The following is a 21,816-nucleotide window of genomic DNA, read 5'->3' as shown; positions in this document are numbered from 1 at the left end:
GAGAGCCTTGGGAAGCCTGCAGGTACCAATGGGCTATCACTCAGGTGGCTTCAGGGTTCTGCCCTCGAAGCCGGGCTGGGCGAGCAGGGCTTGCCTAGTACTACTGGTCCTTCCCCGTCCCCAGAAGGGGGAAGCGGAAAACGCCGTCCCGTTTGTCATTTGTTCCCTGAGACCGGGACTTCTAGCCCCGCCGCGCCGGGCCCAGACGGGCTGCGGGTCACCGGAACCTCCCGCGCACAGCCCTGGGCTGCTGGGCGGACGCCCCCCAGCCCGCGGTACATATCGCGGTCCCCCGAAACCCGCACTCCCCTCTGCTGGGAGGGAGGGTGGGGGGGTGGGCGTGGGGCTCCGTCACCAGGAGCAAGGCTGCTTGAGATAGGAACGTCAGCGACGTACCCACAGAGGGTCCCCCCCGAAAAAGTTGAAATCCCCCTCCAGCCCATCATCGATACTCTGCCTCATCCCCGTTCCCCCACGCTAACGCGCAGGCGGTGCGGTGGGGGCTGCTCAGTCATTCCTGCCCCGCATGGGGCCATTTAGTGCCTAATTGCTCCTCTCTCCTCATCGACCGCACACGGGGCGGGGGCGGGGGCAGTGAGGGGTGGAGGATGGGGGGAGAGGCCGGAGCCGCCACCCCGGCGCTATTTCAGGGCGGGCGGCTCCACACCTGTCCCGGCCTGTCCCCAGCTCTCGCCCCATCTCGGCCGCTCTCCCCTCCCTGCCTTCCTCCCTCCAGCACCAAGCTCCTCAAGCATGGCTCGGGCGGGATGCCCTGGCCCCGCCGCTACGAGCGGGGACGAAGCCGCCGCCGATGAGTTCCGCGATATTATCCGCAGCCGGTCGGGTAGGTGCTGCGCTCCTCTCCCTGGGCGGGCGGTGGCCTCGTCTAGGCTGGGCTGGGCTCGGTTCGACTCGGCTTAGCTCGTTGCGGTGCAGGCGGGCCGGGGGGGGGGGGGGGGGGGGAGAGGGTCTGGTCGGCGGGGCGACAGCGCGGCGGGATGCCGGGTGGAGCTCGGTGCAGCGGGTCGAAGGCGGCAGTGTGGAGCGTGGCACTTGGCTTTTATTTATTTGTTTGTTTGTTATTTTAAGTGTTCTTTTAGAATTTGTTTTTCCTTAGTTCAACTTTTTCTTGAGCTGTGCGGGACAGAAAAGGGCTTCGCCCGCTGGGTGAATGCGCGCATCTGGGTGTGAGGAGCGACCCTCGTGCCCCCCTCGAGTGTCGCTGTGAGCCCTCTCCTACCCCCCTGCTGTCCTCTACCTTGGGCTGTGGCAAATGGGCAGGATGGTTGTGCCGCTCGTGTTGGCGGGGTGGGTTGTTAAATCTGCAAATGGCAGCAGCTGTAATGCGCCCTCAGAGGATAAAGATAAAGTTTCAGGTGCCTGTGTTCTTTTTCCTTAGTCCTGGAAAGAAACCAAGGCCGTGGTAGTAAAGGTATTTATAGACCATTCAGCATTTACTCATTTGCCGCACAAGTGTGCGTGGAGCTACAAATTAACTCTTCTTGAAGCTGTATGTACTTGCCCAGTAAACCAGCCTTAAAATAATGGTGTCCTGACAGGCTTAAATGACTTTTTGAAAATGGTGGGTGGTGTAGTTGTGTTAAAAATGGCAATAAAATACTTGCCAGGTACTATGGAATAACTAGACCTGCTGTGGAATATTGAAAGTATTGAGGCGGTAGTTGCAGAACTTTGGTTTTCTGTGACAAATTTTGTGAATGTGTGATTTTACTCTGGTAAAGGCACTCTTGCAGCAGGATTTGGTGCTTTTCCACTGAACTCTCAGTGGTGCAATTCCTGGGCTGGAGATCTTTTACTCCTGTAGTAAAGTGTTTCTTCCAGTGTTAGGAGCCTACTGTGTTTCTCCTACTAACTGTGCCTGTCCTTCAGTTTGGCACTTAAAAGGAGGGGTATTGCCCAGGTAGGAGTAAGAAGTGGTCAAGTTGAGTAGCTCTTCGGGTTTATTTGTCTTTCAAGACCAGCTTTTGACTTCCATGTTACATTTTTTATCAAAGCTTCTGCAGCATAAGGGGAATGTGAGAGAAAAAAGTGGTGAGCAGCCTCTATAGTAATCTCTGGCTAGGCTGGTTGTGTTGCCTCTTATAGAACATGTTCCCTCTTTGATACTTAGGTCTTGTAAGGTCCTGGGGGGTTTAAAATGCAGGATGGGTACTACCCAAAGAAGAGCACCCTTCAATTAAAGGGTTGTCCTGTTACTGTATAATGGTCTCTCTGTGTGTTTGCTAGGTGGAGATAGAAGAACTTGATGATATTTTGTCAACCTTAAGGTCTAGGTAACTTCCAGAAAACGAAGTTGCAATTGGTAACTTTACTGTTGGGTGCTTCCAACACTGAGCTGAGAGCGCCTTCTTTCCTCCCCCTCCCCCCCCCCCCCTTTTTTTTTTTTTTTTTTTTTTTCCTTATAGCTAGTAACTGCTTTCAATGTTCAGTTTGATTTCCTGTTTCAAAAATCCATAATTGAGACACTTTCTGAAGAGCTAGACAGGAAATGTTACCTATGTGTTTCCTAATTATCCCTTATATTCTCTGTTTCACTTGGAAAATCTGTTTCCAAATCAACTTTGGTGGCAATATGTTAGGTGTATGGTATCATAAGTAGTGTAAGATCTCAAATGGCTCCAAAGTGTTTTTCTCATTTCCTGCTATAAAGTACTATTAGAATTTAGATGTAAGCAGTAGACATGGAGCAAGCATTTGTGCTTCTTAATTGAACCCAATTCCCTGATCTATTCTCTGTCATGAATAAGAAACAGGATCAACTTGGGGACCATAGAATTGTTCCAGATGTTATAAGCCTGAAGAGATGAGAAAAATCAATTTCCATGGGGATATTAATCACAGGTGTATCTCTTTTTCCCCAGCAATATACCCCACAGTGGTCTCTTACTCCTGCTTACCTTTTAATTGTTACCAAGTTTTGAAATGCATTGCTTAAAATCAGAATATGGGTTTTGGGAGAAATAATATATAACAAATTAACACAGCTCTTTGCACAAGTAAGTGAGAAGAACTTGGTGGGATGGTGTTTGCAAGACTGATGATAGGTTTGTTTTGTTTTGGAGTTTTCTGTAACCTATTACTGAAGTAAGGGCATTTTGGGAGCAGGGATGCTCCATTTGCTTGGACATGTATTCACCTTGTACAGTTTTGGATTGGAAGTTTCAAGAGGGCTTCTGGGGTGGTTGCTGGCACAGCCTTTGTAACCAGGTAGTAATGGTAAGGAGGGTAAATTGTTCTCAGGTGGCACTTCTAGGCCTGCAGAAAGGACTTTGTGATCCAATAGGAAAGTTCTTGGTGGTTGAAAGTGAAGCTAAGTGCAGTAAGTCTGTGGAGATTTAGGTCACCAGATAGGGAAGTCGCTTTAACAGAGTTTGCATCCTATTTGGCTTTTACTCTTTCTATATTAATTTCATGCCTGAGGGGTCTGCTATTTTCTGACATGGTGTGAAGGAAATTTTTGTCCTCCTGGATGCAAATCTGACCTCTGGTAGGTGCAGGTTTTGCCTCCTCATGAAACCAGGGAAAAGATAAGGTAGAATTTGTGAATGTAGGTGCCATATAAAGATACTTCCCACTTTTGTTTTTTGAGATCTTATTCCAAAAGCTCAGAGCAGCAATAGTTTAATAAGGTAAATGAGCTGATAGCACTAATCTGTCTGTCCTGCTCTCAATTTATGCAAAAAAATTGGAAAAGTTATAAAGATGCACTTCACATGAAGACAAAAATCTGAAAATCAAAGCTTGTTTGCACCATCTAAGGAAAAACAGGCTCTGTCAAATACCCTTTCCGCTAACAAATTTTCTTGATAAAATTTCTGGCATTATATTGCAACACACACAAAATAGTACTAGCAATAAAATACCTAGTAAACCATTTAAAACGCACAGGGCAATTGTATTGTGCAAGCTGCCACTGGGGAGTTGTAGTGGAATTGGGTTATCTGCGTTGCATCTCCATGGGGATGCTTACTAGCTCCAACACTAACTCATTTTTCATTTCCCCTCACACAGAATGGCCAGGATTGCCTGGGCGTTTGAAGAAGATTGACACAAGTGCAGAGTGTAGGAGTGAGGAATGTAAGCTGTGCTGCAGGGAGGGAGGGACTGGACTGGGGAATAATTCAGTGGTCACTGCAGAGGCACTGTTCATGTGCTTGTAATGTGATGACATAGGCAAATAGGTGTAGCAAAGTTATTTTTTACTCGTGTAAATGGCATGGCAGGTTCAAGTAGGAGGAATGTATGTAAAAAAAAACAAGTCCACAAAACCTGAGATTCAAGGTGAAAGTCTATGAAGCTCACCCAATAGTTTTTAAAATCCTTTTTTGAGAAGTTACAGAAGTGACTTTTACTTTGTGTGAGTCTTTTCATAGGCAGAAAATCCTGGATGCTGAAGACAGGGGAAAGCACAACAAGAGCAGTGAAAGCTACCAAATTCAAATTAAAGCACGTAATTTCTTCAGTTCAAACACAGTCTTCAGAAAAAAGGCTTTAAAACTTCATTTGTTCTTAACTTGTAGCAGAAAATTATGCAGATCTGGAGCAAGCTGCTATTATGACATGATGACTGCTTACAAGAATGATTTGGCATGGTTCAGGGGTTGTGAGTAAGGACTTGATGCTCTCAACATTTCTTTCTGCTAGAATTGCATGACTTGGGGTTTTGAGTAGGAGGCAACTGTTCTGGTCTTTTACATACAGAAAACCAATTGTTAGGAGTTGGAACTGAGTGTTAAGCAAATACAAGGTATAGATACAATGTATATCGGTGACACAGACTGTTAAAGAGTACAGTGGTTCTTCTCCCTTCTTTGTTCCTACACAAACTGTAGGTGACTGGAGCTGTGAGTATATACTCCAAACTGGATACCTTGAGTATTTGATTCTCCCTCAAGAACTAGGAGGCCTGAGGGAGTTTCCTGGGTTTGGGCAGAGGGAACAGCACGGGATGCTCTCTGCCTGTTTGGCTGAAGAAGATGCTATGCTCCCCCTACACACAATGGTTCCTGGTGAAGATTGGCAGTATATCTGGTGGGAAAACAAATAACAAATGGTTCTGCATAACAAAATGTGCGTATGCTGTATATGAGGTGTTGTAGCTTGTTGCTCTGGGGAACTTTGTCTGCCAACAGAGCTCAGCTGTGCTGTGCATTGGGATGTGAGCATGCCAGGGATCTAGGACAGAGCGTGCACCATGCCCTAACCCATGTGCTGCTCGTTTTCAGCATTGAAGTGGCATTCATGGAGTGCTTCTGGGCAAGAAGATAAAAGTGATACCTCTGCTGAATCTGTCCAGGCTTTAGTGGCATGCTGGTGTGGCATCACTACCCCAGCTGAGAAGAGTTGGATCTCCTTCAAAAATAAAAGAAATGCCTTTGAGCCTGATGAAGGTGGAGATTTGGCACTGATGAATCACAACTACATCTTTGCAGTGAAGGGAGACTTGGACGTGACAGCTCTATTCCTAAAAGTGCAGCATGTGGGAAGAACTGTGGATCTTGTCCAAAATTAATTTAGGGACTGAGCCAAGCACTGTATGAGGCAAAAGTAGAAGGTATATGGTCATAAGTGTAAGGTGTATATATATTAAATATTTTTACATTAATATTTGGGTTTGGATATATATACTTTCTTATCTCCTAAACAAAAAAGCCTGTGCTGATAAATCTGAATGAAACAGAATGTGGATATAAACCATTCAGGCTAATTCCTGGCCTTGTTTGTTCAGCTCTGGTTTTGTGGGACACTTGCAGCTTGTAAAGCAGTTGTAGCATAAAAGTTGCTAGTAATGTGGTACCAATATCCTCCTGTTTTTCTTCATCCCGCTTTAGGACATAGGCTTGCTGGATCTAATAAACAGCATGAGCTGCTGATTTTACCGTGAATGTTGGGATTTGGTGCAATTAGAAGTTTCTGGTAAAGTTTAAAATTGCAGACTATTAAAGTGTCCTTGTCGAAGGCAATTTTTAAGTATGTTGTTTACATGGGTAAAAATGTCATCACAGAAAACAATTTTATGAAGTTCAGAGCTTCATCCTGTACTTGAAAGTTTTGTGCTCAAATAAATTGAATTATTTCTCTTTCTCTTGCTGGAATTGAGTTTCCCGCATGTATTTTTTTAAATTTATTTTGAGGTATTTCCATTATTTCTATTTTACTTGGCAGCCTTTATATCTTTTTATCAGAAGGAGAATCTAATGATGCACTATATAATATTCTCATGTTGGTATAGCGGATGCTTTACTCTGAAGCTGAAAAATGTGACTTTTGGGTAGTTCAATGGATTTTTCCTTATTTATGTATTTAAAGACCACGGGGTCTGGCACATTCAGAGGTGCTGATCACTTGCAGCTTCTCTTAGTACTCATTCATGCCAGTCTGAACAGGAATGGAGGGGAGGGAAATAACTCCTAAAAGCATTACCAAAATGTCTCAAAACATCACTCCTGTTAAGCAGTAGTCTTTTTACTTGAAAGTGAACATTTTTATTTCAATAGTAAAAGGTCATTTAAACAGCAGTTTAGTTATTAAATTTAATATCTTGCTCTTTAGATATCTGTGGGTTTTTTTGCTTGCCTTCTGTACACTGTTGCCTCAGCAACAGTTTTTTTTTTGTATGCTGAGAAATTCTAGTATTTTGAATGTAAATCTAAAGAAACACTAAATTTCTAAAAGTTGCTCTAGAATGGAAACATCTATAAACAATTAGCATTTTAACTAATGAAGTGCAGGTATGTGGGTTCCTTCTTGTGTACTACAGGTGATTCTGTCCCTTGGGTAAGTGCCCACATCTTGTGATTAACAGTAAGATTTGTTGGACATAAAAAGTAATGGATTTATTTTCATTAAAAGGATGTCCTACAATTTGAATCTCAAACTGAGAACTCATTTCATAACTTTTTCTGTCTCTCCCTTTTTAAAGTAGGAATCACTGAACTGAATGAAGTAAATTTCACTGAATTGTATGAAATAGTGACTTGGTTGTGATTATCAGCATTGGAAAAAATCACCCTGGTATTAAGTAACTTCGAAGTACCAATTTTTTTCTCGTGCAAGCTCACCTACCTCCCACTGTGTACTGATGTCTGATTACATGATTCTCCATCCATTATGGAATTTGTATAATTACTAAAAAAAAAAAAAATATTCTTATTTCTGGAGCCTGGTGGGCAATGTGCTGTGATGTGTATTCTGGCAAAAACATCGTACTGAATTTAAAGGTTAGTTTTATGTTGTCCTTATCCTATATGGTTGATAACAAGCACAATGTGATTTGAGTTATGCTGCAGCATGCAATCAGATCACAAAGATAACATTATCTGCATAAAGCCTTGGAAGTGCTTGGGCTTTTTCTAAAGTGCACTTTTGCTTGGGTATTGAAGCCGTAGTTTCAATGATCATTTTTAAGTATCAGTCTGCTTTTTACACTTCTGTCTCAAAGCAGTTAATTAACAAGTAATGATTGAAGCAAAACTGTTACTTAGTTGATTTCATTACCTTGTCGTTAACTTTTTGCTGGATGATTGTGTCTGGTCCCATAATTTTCTCTAATGCCAAAATAAACTTGTTTTGATGTTTGGAGTTCATCAAACTGCTTACAAATGGATTAATATTACATTTCAACTTTGTCATAAGAAGCAGGCTGGTGTAGTAAAGGTTAATAAACTTAATTAGTATTTTTGTTCTTGATGGCCCACATCTTTTGCAAATGGTCTTCATGAACTGCCTTCATCCTTGCAGGCTGCTTTTAAAGTGTGAAACATAGATTTGTAAGTCCTGTGACCTAAACCTATTTAGTTCCAAGTGTGCCTTACAATTCTAGGGCCATTCTCTCTAGGCAAACTAGCATCCCTGTAAGCACGTGTGGCTGAAAAAGAACCTAGCAGCTGGGAAAACAAAATCTTCTATACAGCACTTCTGTTTTTATGTTGTTTTTTCCACCCACAATAATTAGGGTAATTCAATTAGGCTTTGTGTGATCTTTCCCCTTTTATCTCAAGTGTAATGTTTTTCTGAGCACTAGAGGGAAATAACAAGATTGGTAATGTGCGCTTGCAAAATATTAAATTCTTTGGCTGAATGCTAGCTGCCTCCTTGGAAGAGTTTCTGGTTGTTGTGAAAATCGGATTGCATGGATTTTTGCAATGACAGCTTCACAGCTTTGCAACTCTGAAAAAGTCTCACAGTTTACTGCTGGTCTCCAGCTTGACTGAAATGTCCACTGTGATAAACTTGTGAATCTGTAGCGGACTTGCTGCTTGCCTGGGTTTCTTTTCCCACAGGTTCCTGCATGCATCAGGTGCACAGAGAAAAATTCTACATTATGAGGAAACTTTTGGGTCTGCTTCCTAAATTTTTGTTAATGCAGTCATAATTTTATCCCTCCTCTTTTTGGTGCTTATAGCTAGCAACAGCAAGTATGGCTGTAGTGTTGGAAGAGGCTTTGTACTCCGGAGTGACTGCTAGGTTCTTTACTGATTTTTCCTAGCTGTAAAGATTATCAGTAGTGCAGACAAGGGCTACAGGTTGAGGCTGGGTAATACTGCCCCAGAATATTCTACTTGCTTAGCATCTCAGAATTGTGCAATGTTAATGTACCCTGAGGCTATTTTGAGGTAGGCTTCTGCACTTGTGGTCTCAGAAAGTAATCAGGGGAGAATTTAGTTCACTAGAGATAACTGAAAGGAACACTGAGTATTGTCCTGCAGTACAAATTGCTAAACCTTCTCTGCCCCTTGAGGGGGGGGAAAAAAAGTACTTGTTTGAGTAATTTATCCAAAATGGATAAGTATGATGGCCTATAGGCAATCTTCTCCCATCCCACTGAGCTGTCCCATAGGATCTTGTTTTGAATTGTGGTCTTCAAGGTTGCTGCTATTGGGTGTCCTGCTAAACAGAGAAATGAGTCCACAAAAGGAGTGTGAATTTACAATTTGCATGGCATTGTAAAAAGTTAATTCATCATGATGATTGCTGTTTGGCTGATAGTTAAACGGAGGCATAGATAATACGAATGTATTCTTCTTGCAAGGCTGAGAAGTCAATTAAACCCTATGCAGCTGAGACAGATCCCTTTTCATAAGATTTCTTTTAAGGCTTATGTGACTTCCTCCAGATAATAAATTAGCAACTGGGAAAGGAATACCAAAGCTAGTTCCATTCCTTAAACTCTTAATGCGAACTCCCTCAGGATACTTTTGGGAGAAAAATCAGCTACAGTACACTTTTTATTTTAAAAATCTCCCTAGAAATTGGCTCAAAAAAACCCCCCAAAACCAACCCTCTGACTGACTCATTTAGACTATGTAAAATATTCTGCTGGAAAGTTCTTAGTGATGTGATATGTCAGGATTTCAATCATCTATCATGGAAAAGAGGGTGCAGTGCACAGACACATGACTACTGCAGTCAAACAACTAATTCATATTCAAAACATAAGCACACCAGGAAAAGTATAAAGCTTTTAGAACAATTTTAGAACAATTTTTAGAGCTCCAGAATTTAGTTTCATGCAAGCACTGTATTTTTGGGACTACATTTTTAAAAGGGATTTTTTCTGCTTAACTGATAGTAACAAATCTTTCATCTCTTGCAGTTTTTCTACTTTTGAGTTTTAAACTATTCACTTCCTGGAATTGTTTTGAAAATTATAATTTAATTTATAAGAACATAAGGGGATGTTTAAGTACATATATAAACTCTGAAATCCCAACTTCATCATGAAACACAAGTTTGAAACAAGTCCTTGTTTCAAAATGTTATACCTTCTAGCATAAGGAACAAATAAGACTGTATGTCAATCAGATGACAGGGAGATGATATTTGTAACTCATGCTTTGTCTTTCGTGGGTACCTCTCTCACAGCTGACAAGGATTTTTCATTCCATCTGAAACTGAAATAACTTTTGCAATAACAAATTCAAGTAAATGTAAAGCTTACCAAGAACTGCAGCTGTGGAACAGGGAGCTTAGCTTCAGCTAGGCTTGGGAATAATTGTCAGTACATACCATAACAGAAACCTTCAACTCAAAATGTGTCTATAGAAAATCCCTGAAGAACTTCAAGTTCTAGGCGTTAAAAATAAAATTTAAAGTAAAAAAAACCGAAACCAACCAACAACAAGACACACAGGCAAAAAAACCCAACCTCAAACAAAACAACCAAAACAAAACAAAGAAGGAAAAAAAGAAAAAACCAAAACACAAAAAAACACCAAAAAAAGTCAGACAGCCTCTTTGTTTCCTGTATTGTGAGAGGGGTGAATTTAGTTTCCTGCCTATCACAGTATGAGATGTTGCAGTTATGGCTTTGCCATGTTGATTACTATTAAGCTACTTGTAAGGAAGCAAGATGGCATCTACATTATATTTCAAATGTGGATGGCTCTTTGATCAAATTCAGCTTTTGAGTCCAATGTCCTGAGCAGGCTTTCCTCTGACTTCAGAGGAAGCTCCAGCAGGAGCACTTGCCTCTGGGGTGCATGTGCCACTGCTGTGTACCCCAGAGCTTGGCCTAAGAGGAGGCTCAGAGGAGACCTCATCACTCTCTACAACTCCCTGAAAGGAGGAGGTAGCCAGGGGGGGGTTGATCTCTTTTCCCAGGCAACCCTCAGCAAGACAAGAGGGCACGGTCTCAAGTTGTGCCAGGGGAGGTTTAGGTTGGACATTAGAAAGAATTTCTTTATGAGAGGGTGATCAGACATTGGAATGGGCTGCCCCGGGAAGTAGTGGATTCTCCATCCCTGGAGATATTTCAAAAGAGACTGGATGTGGCACTCAGTGCCATGGGCTGGTAACTGCAGTGGTAGTGGATCAAGGGTTGGACTTGATGATCTCTGAGGTCCCTTCCAACCCAGCCAATTCTATGATTCTAAAGCTCCAGCATCTGGAGTTAGGAGTCCGGTTAGAACTTGGTGTAACTTGCTGAAGTTAACTATGCTTATGAATAAAGTTATGACTTCATCACAGACTGTTACTGCATTTTATGGCTATCAGCAGCCTGAACTGTAAGCTGGACACTTGCCATATTAGGCCCAGTTGCTAGATGTTGTCCCAAAAATAGCATGATTATAGCTGCTGGGAGTGGTATCATGCGAACAGTATTGTTAATAAGAGAAAAGGTAGAGGATGTAGTAGTACCTGAGTGACTGGAAATAATTGTGTATTCTAGTAAGCAGTATCTTAGTAGAGATGGGAAAGGCTTGCTGGTTTGTTACCAATGCTTTTGTCTGTGGCTCCTTGCCAGGGCACTATTAATAGAGATGAAGACTTAAAATAGGAAAATGTGTTCCCTTGATGTAACACAATGAATGTGTGGGAGGTAGTGCTATTGTTGCAGTGCTGTATTAGTTTAAAAATGTCTAAAGTTATAGCTGCAAATTAGTACTAGAACAAGTGTATCCTACATGCTTCTAGCTATACATGTAGAAAAGTTAAGAGAAAGGTATAGTATGTTAAAATAATTGAAAATGACTGGGTGAGAAAGAGTATGTAGATTTTTTCAGTATCTCGAGTATGTATGATGAATACATATGCTGAGGAAGAAAAGAGAAGTTTAATTTCACTTCAGATTCCATACTAAATATTTTCATGTAATTCGATTAGAATGCATCTGGCAGCAGTAAATAGAACACTTGTCTAAGTAAGGAGCAACTTGGCATATTTTTATTTTCAGAACATCAAGTGCCAAGTAATTTAAATGCAGCCATATCCTAAACTCGCACTGGAATAAAACCTGCCTTTTTTTTTTTTAATAAAGTTTACCTGTGTATGAGCTGACTTTACAGGCACTTCATGCTGACATTCCTGTGACTGGAATGAGGATATGCCTTTACAGGGTTGTTTTGAACCAGAAATTGGATTGACTTACCTTCAATACATATGCAGCTTATTTAAGAAATTGATGAACAAAGTGCAGAAGCCTGAATAGTGAAAGACATCAAAAGCTGCGAGTTTTCTAGGTAAATTTATGCACTGTATTTGATTTGTTCCTTCCCTTCCTGCCCTGATGGAAAGTTTATCCACTTACTGCCATTCATAAGAACTTAAAGCAAAAATCAAGAGTTTTTTCAGTGTATGTATTTGTTCAAAGATAGTCTAGTCAAGCATGGCCTGAGACTTTAGTCAATTATGAAAATTCATAGAAAATGCAGATGTGTAGAATGTGATTTTTTTTTTTTTAACTCTGAAAACATGCTTAATTTTTACTAATGAGCCAGCTCATGTTTATCTAATGGAAGACTTAAGTATTTGACATAAATATTGGGGTTATTTGAATGCTGAGTTTCTGGTCTCAGGAAAGCTAATGGGCAATGCCACAGAATCACTTACTTTTAAGTATAGCACTGATAATCAAGTTAAGCATATGAGTTAATTTTGAGTTGTTTCATAGCACATAGTATTTCCTACACATGGTCTTGCATGTGATACTAGGGATAGGGTTCCAAATTCCAGTGTCCTCTGTAAAGAATATATTTTTACTGATTCTACCGATCAGCATATCTGCAAGTTTGTTTTGGGTTTTTTCCTCCACAAGAAGTAAAATCAATGACCTGTGATTTGGTTTAATCCTGTTATAATCAGGTATGTTTCAAAGCAGTAATTAGAGTAAGCTCTTGGTTAAAAGAGTTCCATTTTCTTTTTAGAAGAAAATTAATGTCTTATAATATTAAATATCCATAGCTTTTGTAGGAATACATCTGTATTAGAATTTATATTTTGATGTCTTGAAGAGGAAAGAGGTCATATACTAGTTTAAACATAACTCATTGAAATGTGTAAAACTTATATACATTTTGCATTATAGAGCAATAATTTCTTGATCAAGCAACCAGACCATACATCTTTGCTTAACAGAGGTAATTCTGACATATAGCTTTAAAATGTCCTTGAATTATCTCAATACTGGCTTTTATCAAAAATATGATACAGCCTTACTGAAATCATAGTTAAAAGGAAAATTTGCAGTAGTAGCAGAGATAGCAGATAACCAGTTCAATTTCTTTTTTCTCCTTTATTCAACCTTAAACCAAGGTGCCAGTGGTGTTGAAGGAGGTAGTGCTTAATATATAGATTATATATTGTAGATTATATGTATATGTATGTAGATTTTATGTTTACCTTCCTGATGAAATTACCATTTTGCTATAGAATCCTAACATCTTTGTTACCCACAGAACAGCTTATTTATGTTCTCTCAGAGCAGGAGATGACATTGTAACTGCTTTCTGAATTTGGCCATACTTTACTTAAAAGTACCCAAGTGCATGTGTGTAAAAACATGCAAGGTTGAAGGCCATAGCCCAGGAGTCTGCCTTGGAGATAAATGTGCTTCTACATTCTTCCTGCACTTTGGATTCTCTGTGCCAGTCTGTACAGGAACCAAAACTAGGAAGATTCAATACAGCCATATAACCCTGATGCTGAAAGGGATACCGAGACACGTAAGGAAAGATCCAAAGCTTTTTAGCAGCATTTTCTGCTCTGGGTGCTGCCTCTTTTTAGTAGCCTTTTCCTCTTGCATCCCTCTGGATGTAAGATTCTGTTCTGAAAAGAATATTCCATGGGAAGAAAGTGTAATGGTAGCAGCAGTTGTAGGAGTGTGAGGATTAACGGTTTGCTTCCCAAACTGGCTCTTGTCTGCTCATGGGGACTGGGCAAGTCCCATGGTCTGTTCTCACTTCCTATGAAACAGAACAGCCCCTGATAGTGTTTTGGAAGTGTGTTTTGGTGGGTTTTTTCCTCCATCAGCACATATCAACTTCAGCTGTGCAGTAACAGCTTTATTGCATTTTGTAGTACAATATGATAAGTAACTAGTTGGCTAGAAAACTGCAGGGGAGACAAGCTGTCTTGAAACATGTTCAAGGTAGCATAGAAAATGGACACCTTTCTTTCAGAAATGCAAACAAATATCCTGATGACATTTTGTTGAGTTCTTCTTTGGTTTTGGAATTTTTCTTTTTTTTAATCCATCATCAAAATCATTTGACTATGTGAAATCCCTGATATGTCTGAAGAACAAGAAGGAAGAAGATTCTCATCTCATTGTATACTAGCAGAGCTGAAAAATAAAGACCAACCAGTGTCTCTTACTTTACTTTCTGTCCTTAAAACTCTACACCTGTGGGCTTGTCTTACTTCAGTATTTAGGATTGGTAACAGAGGTACCACATTCTTAAGATGAACCTTGCACCATTTTTGTAATGCATTCAGTGGTAAAGTGATTTGTCTTAGGAATGTAATATTTAAAAATTCTCTAGCAAATGTTAGTAGAGGTGATCTCTGTCTGGGGAGAGGTACTGGGCTGAAATAAGCAATCTCAGTTGAAGAACATAAGTGGTTCTGAACAAGCTTGTGTGCTACCCAGTTCTGTACAGAAATGTTCTGTACTCTTCATCAGGCAACATGTTTGATTTTTACAATGTTGTATGAAGGCGTAGATGTAAGGAGTGGAGTCTGTAGTTCACAGGACCAAAAAAGTGACCTTCTTCCAAGAGAAGAATGGGAGTGGATTTTAAGCAAGTGACCAAAAAAAAAAAAAAAAAGCTGACAAAAAGAGCTGAAAATTTCCTGTATGAATGATGTAGCATTGTAGTATCCTCAGTTGCTTTGTAACACATGAAAAATACACAAATTCCTAGGGTTCTACATCTGGCCCCTCAGAAAAAGAAGGGGGAAAATTGTGCAGATGGTACTGCAGCAGTGCATGTAAGCCTAAACTGTTTCCATATTCAACAGAGAAGTATGGAGCTTTAATTGTATAAAAAATTTAAAGAATTTAAGCTACCTTAGTTTAAAGAAGTCTCTGTAAATGAATATTTTATTTGCAAAACGACATCTCCTGCTGTCAAGTTTCACTGCAGATTATGATACTAATCCTACTTAAATGGTTATGTACCAATTAGTGGAAGATGTTATCAACTCACTGTAGCCTTGGAAGAGTTTAATATTCAAGTAACACATTGTTTACAGAGAAGGTTGTATGATAAAGAATGTCTAGTAGAGTTTTGGTAATTTTCCTGTTTGTGTCTCTTCATGCTTCTGAACTATAAAAATCTTCTTTATATTGCTAAATTCATTGTCTAACTGTAGCAAAATATAATGTAGAAATTGTTATTAAATAAAATTCTAAGACATAGTCCTGTCATTCCTATATCAGAAGGTGGTCAGCTACTTAAAAATACACTATTATTTTGTTATCCTAGAACTTTCTATGCCAGTGAGATAATCAAACTCCTGTCTATTAGTGAGGGAAGTTTAAAAAAAGGTAAAAAATAATGTGAATAAAACAGCATGGAAAATCATTTATTCAAGAGATTTTTTTACCAGAAAAGACCCATACACTTCTCCAATTTTCCAGTGGTATGAAAATGTAAATGTAAGTTTTGCAAAGTGAAAATGTTCTGTGGAAAATGGAGAGCTATTAAATTTTTTCATTTTAGAAATAAACAATGTAGGTTACTTGTGGTTAGTCTTTTAAGGGGTAATTGGCCTTTTTGAGATCATAAGGGGCTGATAAGTCATGAATGCTGTTTCACTAAGTGACATCTTTATCTTAGTTGCAACTTGGAAACAATTTTATTAGAGGATAAGGCTTGTTAGATTTGTAGAGTAAATATTAAAATGTTAGCATACTGCAAATGAAGCTTTTTGAGCTCATTTCTTTCAAGCAAGACATGTTGCAGTGTTTATGTGTGTTTAAAGCTCTAGAGTATGTTTTGGGGAATGTATAGGAGCTTTTTAGCCTTCCTGTGTTGCAGATTTTTTTAATATATTCAGTGTGAGCATGAGACTTGAACAGCTACGTGACCGTTTTAGTTGTCAGTGCTACAATGAGGTAGCAAATTCCATTGAGATGCCTTTTTAAAAATAAAAAAAGCCACCAACCCCACCTTTAATTCAGAGCTGTTAGAAGTGATGACCTTAAGCTTCCTGAATACATGCCTGTTCTTGTATGGAAGTTATTAAAGATGGATGCAAATACTTCAGGTTGAATTCTGCTCTTGAATCTATAAGGATTAAGTGGGATGGAGTAGGGCTCCATTTTGGTAAGGAAAGGGGACTCTGACTCATTCATATAGTAGATTAGGATTTTTTTTGGTTGTCTTTTCTAACCAGAACTTCATGCAGATTACTATATTTTGTACCATAATTTAAAATTCAGGTGTATGCTAAATCCATGTATCCTGAAATCTGCTGGTGATGAGATGGAGCCCTCTTCTACCCACAGGTGTGTGTGAGTGCAGCTCAGATTTTAACTGATGGCCAGATGTAGCCTGTGTTGTCTGAAGGTGGTGTAGGCATAAAGGTTGTTAGTGTACAGAAGGAGAATTTCCCAGTCCTGTGTCTGCTTTACAGTTTTGTTTTTCAGCTACATACCCACCTATCTGCATTCCCTTCCAAGACATGTACTTTAGCAAAGCAGTATAAGCAGTTGAATTTTAATAGCTCTTGCTGGAAGAGGTTAAGAAGAAAAGATACAGAATAACCTATTCATCTTTAGGAAGATTTCTTTTAAGTGTTTTTTCATAACAAGTTGTTTAAATATTTAATGCAATGTAAACATAAGATAGTATTTTACAAGGAATACCTTCATTAAATATCTATTCAAAGCAGATGCATGTATTTCCTAATATTACAGTAGGACTGGGAGGTGCTTATCTAAGGAAGGGAAAATGTATTCTATAAAATGATCAAATAGATATATGTTTGTCTTGCAAGCTTTTGCTGAAACACTAATGGAATTGTAGACCTCATAAGCTTTGCAGCAGAGTGTTTTAAATCTTCAAACTCAATGGGGCACATATCAAAAGTTACTCTACATACACAGGAGTATATTTGCATTGTGACTCTCTCAATCTTGCATATATAAGAGCGCAATTGAATCTCTCATGAGGAATGTAATTTACTACCTAGTGAAATTCTCTAGCCTATAAATTTTGGAAAGCGGCTGCTTTTTCAAGGTTCGTGTCCTGTATGTCTTTCTGTAAACCTGCTTCCTCAAAAGCTCTTTACCCTGAACCTCTCTGACTCACAGGAGAGTAACAGGGGATCTCTTTTGATTTACCATCTGTGTTGTAAATTCCCCTTGCAAATCCCTGTTCACGAAATGCTTGCTCCCCCTCTTCTTTGACATGATTTATAATGCACTTTTCTATGTGGTAGCCTTGTTGCCATGCTGCAGCTTGCACTGAGTGATGGCACTTGTTCTCATGCTGGCTGGTCATGACAGCCTTTTCACTTGCATTTGATTGCTAATTTGCATATTTTTGGTTTGAATTGCATCCATGAGACTCTCCTGGTCACAGTCAGAGTTACTTCTCTCTGCTGCTGATTTGTGCATAGCCAGTCCCAGATCTCAGAGGTAGGACCAAGAGGAGGAAAGTTTAAAATACTGTTAAAGTTGATTATTAAAATATGAAAGCCCCAAAGTTTTTGCTCCTGTCCTAATCCTCTGTACAAGTTCACTCTGAATTGGTTTGCCAATTGCCCTTGGTCTACAAAATCTATGGAACTGGTGTTTCCCTCTATCCATCCCTCGATCCAATTGCAGCTGTTGTGTACCTGTGCTGCTGTCAGAGACTAGTGCTGGGCTCACAAGGCCAAGTGATGTGTTGCAGTTGGTTTTTCTTTCAGAAATTACTTCATCACTCTAGCCTGTTGCTCCCTTTGACTTGTTATAATCAGGGGTGAAATTTATGTGGAGTAGTAAGTTGTGATACTGCTTTCAAGCAGCCAAAGCACATCATGGCTCATCTCTGGTATTTTTCTTGTCGAAGCTCTTTTTGACACTTTCCCTCCCAATTACACATTCCTGCACCTCTGGAATTTAATCTCAGCCACAGAGAAAATAACTTAAAAGAAGGGTTAAAAAGGTTTTGACTGGAACAAATGTTTGTTTATTCAGTAACTTTACAACTAGCCTACTTCTGGAAGGAGAATGTCATGAGGAAACAAATAAACCTTGGCCCTGTGACAGATGAGACTGCAATGGATGTTGCAAGCTCCTTGCTTACTCTCATCCCTACCCCAGTCCTTGCCAATATTTCATTTCCTTTAAGAAAACATACTTTTCTTGAGGTTTTTTTCCCATTAAGTTTGATTTTGGGTGTATTTGACCCCTTTCCCACCTCCTCCTCTGCCTTGTAATGAATAGGAGTGTAGTGTTGCCTTCTGTGAAATGCAAATGAAATTGATGTTGAATAAAATCATGGTGGTGGGAAGGAGCCTATAAAATACTTTTAACCTCTGTGCTTCAGAGATTAGTTTTAGTACTTGAGACATCAGTGTAATGTTCTTCTGGTTTTTAACCCAGAAGAACTGAGCTTAATTTTGAATGTGCTGATAGAAGCTCTTAATGTTTGGGGTTTTATTAGTAATTCATAGATTCTAAAACCTCATGTAAGACTCATCACTGAATTTACAATGAGAATACACAATATAGTGAATTTTCTGTTGGATCTTACCAAATCAGTGTTCAATTGTGATGCTGATTCAGTGGCACAAGCAGTGCTATGGGTGTGGTCAGGCTTGTTCTTGCTGTATTTATTCTTTAGCTTTGCATTTCATTCTCTTATACAGATTATGTAGTTGTAATACAATTGTAAGCAAATATAGGAATTTAAAATTTTGAAAAGGACCCACTGAATCAAAGCACAGGAGCTGAGATCTGGCGTGTGTGTATGGGTGGAATATTTGCATCTGTCTTCTATTGAGGTAGTTTTGCTTAATTTAGGTTTTGTGAGAAATGTTCTACTGTTCATAACTAATTGCTTATCAATGTGTTATGTAAAACGAAGGCTGTGCCCTTAGTCTATGTCATTGAAAATGAGGATCATTATCAAGATCATTACATCAGTAATGAATACGATAGGTTTGGGGGCTTTCACAGTTTAATAATTCCCTTTAACATTATTTTCAACTGCCCATGTTGATTGTACCCCCAAGATTGGGTACTGGCTATGAACGTGTTCTCCTTGCAGAATAACAAAGCTCAATTTCTCATGTATGTTTTGCCTGAGACCAGAAGTACCACTGCTTCTTTTAAAAACTGGATGGGTTTTCTCCTCTTATTTTATAAGATTTTCCTTTTGCTTTTCTTGAGTTATGTTGAGTATTTACTAATGAGCCCTGAACACAATCTCTAGACTGTTGTGGTAAGAGTGAGGTGCAAAAGCAGCCATAAAAGTAAAAAAGACGTTCTACATATTTATAAATGTTCTAATACCTCTTCCCAGTAAAATATCTGGAGTGCAATGTACAGCCTATCTATGATACTCTTTAAGAGGATGTTTAATTCTTTGTCACGTGGTTACTAGCTTTGAGAGTTAGAAAACAAGCCTTGACTTCAAACTGTCAGTTAGAAGGAAAGCATGAAAACCCCTAGTCAATAATTATCCATCATTACCCACTGTGCCCCGAGTGGGGGTTTTGTACCACAACGTGGTATCTTTGTTGGAACATAATTAATTCTTCAACTTTGTTTATTCAAATTATGTTATTGAGGTTTGGGGACCAAATGTTGGTATTTACTTGGTGATCAGTTCATGAAATCCACCTAAGAAATGCCAGCCAGACTTCAATGAATACCCAGCTTTGTTAAACTCTAATCTGTTTCATTTCCTTTCCAGTGTTGCAATAGGGTAATTCTGTCCACTTAACAGCAAAACCCCAGCTCTGATTTCCCTTGTAGAAGGTGGTCATACCCTCCTGGCACTCTTCAGAGAGCATCCATGTTCACTTCAACTGTTGTACCCCCATTTTTTGAGCCCCTGTGCCTAAGTGCCAAAGCAGGTATCACTCACGCTGTGGAGCTCAGGACCCTGTGCAGACCCACCAGCAGGGAAATGGGCCCCTTGGCACATCACTGGTGGCTCTACCTGGTTTTCTGCAGAAACAGAGCTAGCTGACCTTTTAGGTCCGGAATAAGATCCTCTTGCATCATTGGATTCTGATATCTTAGGCGGTTTTGTTGGATGATGTTAATATTTATGAAGCACTTTCTATTCAGAAGTCAGGGTAACCTTTGGGAGCTACTGTGCTATTACTACTTTGCCTTATAGATGGAAAAAGTAAATTGACTTGCCAAAGGCCACACAGACTCTCTAAGGGAAGCAGAAATATAACATGGATCCATCAAATGGTCCTTCTACCTACGTAGTAATACTTTGCTTTAGACATAATGGCAAGAATATCATCAGCATAATAGTGGTAAGAACTGGAACCATTAAAAAGTAATGCAATTACAAAACATTTTTCTAGTGCAATTATCACAAAGAAGCAACCGCAAGAAAGCACTGTGCAGTCAGTTCCTTTCTATTAGTAAATTAATGCCTCAACCGTGCCATCTGACTGCCTGCCAACTGGATTTTGCTTAATGATGAATGAGCCTGAGGCAGAGATAGTAGGTCCTGTGCCAGCAGTGAAGCCAGCTTGGTTATCTAACTATGTTTTTCATTTTTTTTTCAGTGATTATGTCCAAAATAGTCTGCCTGTGGCACTGGACCTAGAAATGAGGTGTTTCTGAGTATTATCCCACCTCTGCACAGTGGGAACTGATCTGTGCTGTTTGTGTTGCTAGGCTTTGACAGGTTCGCGCAGAAGAGGAAAACAAGTTTGTCTGATCAGCAGAGGCAGAGAGCATACCTTGCATGTATTTCTGTCAGAAATGAGGACCCAAACAGCAGCAAAAAAAATTGAAGGATAATTGGCTTGAAAATAAAAGCTTGCATATTTAAAACTTCATTTTAACCTGTTGGATCAGTGTTTGTTCACTTGCAGCTCCGAGGTAGATGTTAAAAGCAGAAATATTTCATAGAGGTATACTGCACCTGAAATGTGAACTGCTTTTTTTTCCAAAAAGCATTGAAGATTATTCACTGCTACTTTAGAACTGACTTTATTCTCATCTACTATTGCAGTAGGTGTGGAGCATCGGCATTCTAGAAGTGAGCCACTGTGGTGAGAAGTAGTCACCGTAATAAGATCTATAACGATGTATTATTTATGTGTCTTCCCATTAAGTGTTCTAATTGTATTAGGTTATGACAATGTAGCCTTACTGCAGTGTTTTACAATGCCTAATGTTGTGTTGGTGAGCATGAAAGTAGAAGGCTTAGTGTGGTGCTTCTATAGGTTGGGACTGGTACAACCTTGGGTTTTTGTAGTGTGCTTTTGTTTGGTTGGTTTTTTGGGTTTTGGGTTTTTTTGTTTGTTTGGGGGTTTTTTTGTTTGCTTTTTTTGTTTAACAGTATTGCTCAGGATCTATGGCTTGCATTAAATTATGAAGTAGTGTAGATCCAGTCATTTGGTAGCTGCATTGCCTTTTGTGTGGCTTGCTTTTCAGCTTTCCCATTATTCTTCCTGCTGCTGCTAATGGCCTTTTTTTATAAAAGCTACACCTGAAATTCTTACCAGGAATTTGAGTAGGCACCAACATGTGCAGTATCATGGTACTTCTCTGGTTATCTTGCAAAGACTTCTATTTTGTGAGTTTTCCTTCGAGAGTCTTGATGGGGGCTGAGTTTCCAAATCAAGATGCAGGAATAAACACAGCTTGAGGCTAGTGAGTTTACTTGAGAAAAATGACAGTGCTGCCCCTGTGCAAATATCTTAGACCAGGATACTGTAGGTATCCTGGCACTAGGGATTGTTCCAGTGTCTCAAGGTGGCAAGTTGTAAACGGTATTGTTGGGCTCATAGACATACAAGCAGTGGCTTTGCTGACCTTCTGTCTCCAGAGCCCTGTTCACCATCATTCTCACCCAAAGTGTACTGAAATATCTCGCCTGATTT

At 39.7% G+C, this 21,816-nt stretch overlaps 1 protein-coding gene across 1 annotated transcript in view; it reads left to right on the top strand.

Annotated features, from left to right (window-relative positions):
- Nucleotides 1-737: 737 nt before the first annotated feature.
- The window catches only part of DMD (dystrophin), a 1,120,784-nt gene continuing 1,099,705 nt past the window's right edge, over nt 738-21,816 (top strand). Inside the window, exon 1 of the mRNA XM_071750505.1 lies at nt 738-844. Coding sequence (XP_071606606.1) covers nt 754-844 — 91 coding nt within the window. The 5' untranslated portion in view covers nt 738-753. The remainder of the gene's footprint in view (nt 845-21,816) is intronic.

The sequence above is a fragment of the Heliangelus exortis genome, chromosome 1 (genome assembly GCF_036169615.1).
Source record: "Heliangelus exortis chromosome 1, bHelExo1.hap1, whole genome shotgun sequence".
NCBI classification, from domain to species: domain Eukaryota; kingdom Metazoa; phylum Chordata; class Aves; order Apodiformes; family Trochilidae; genus Heliangelus; species Heliangelus exortis.
The sequence above is the reverse complement of the archived record's forward strand: the minus strand, read 5'-3'. Positions and strand labels throughout refer to the sequence as shown.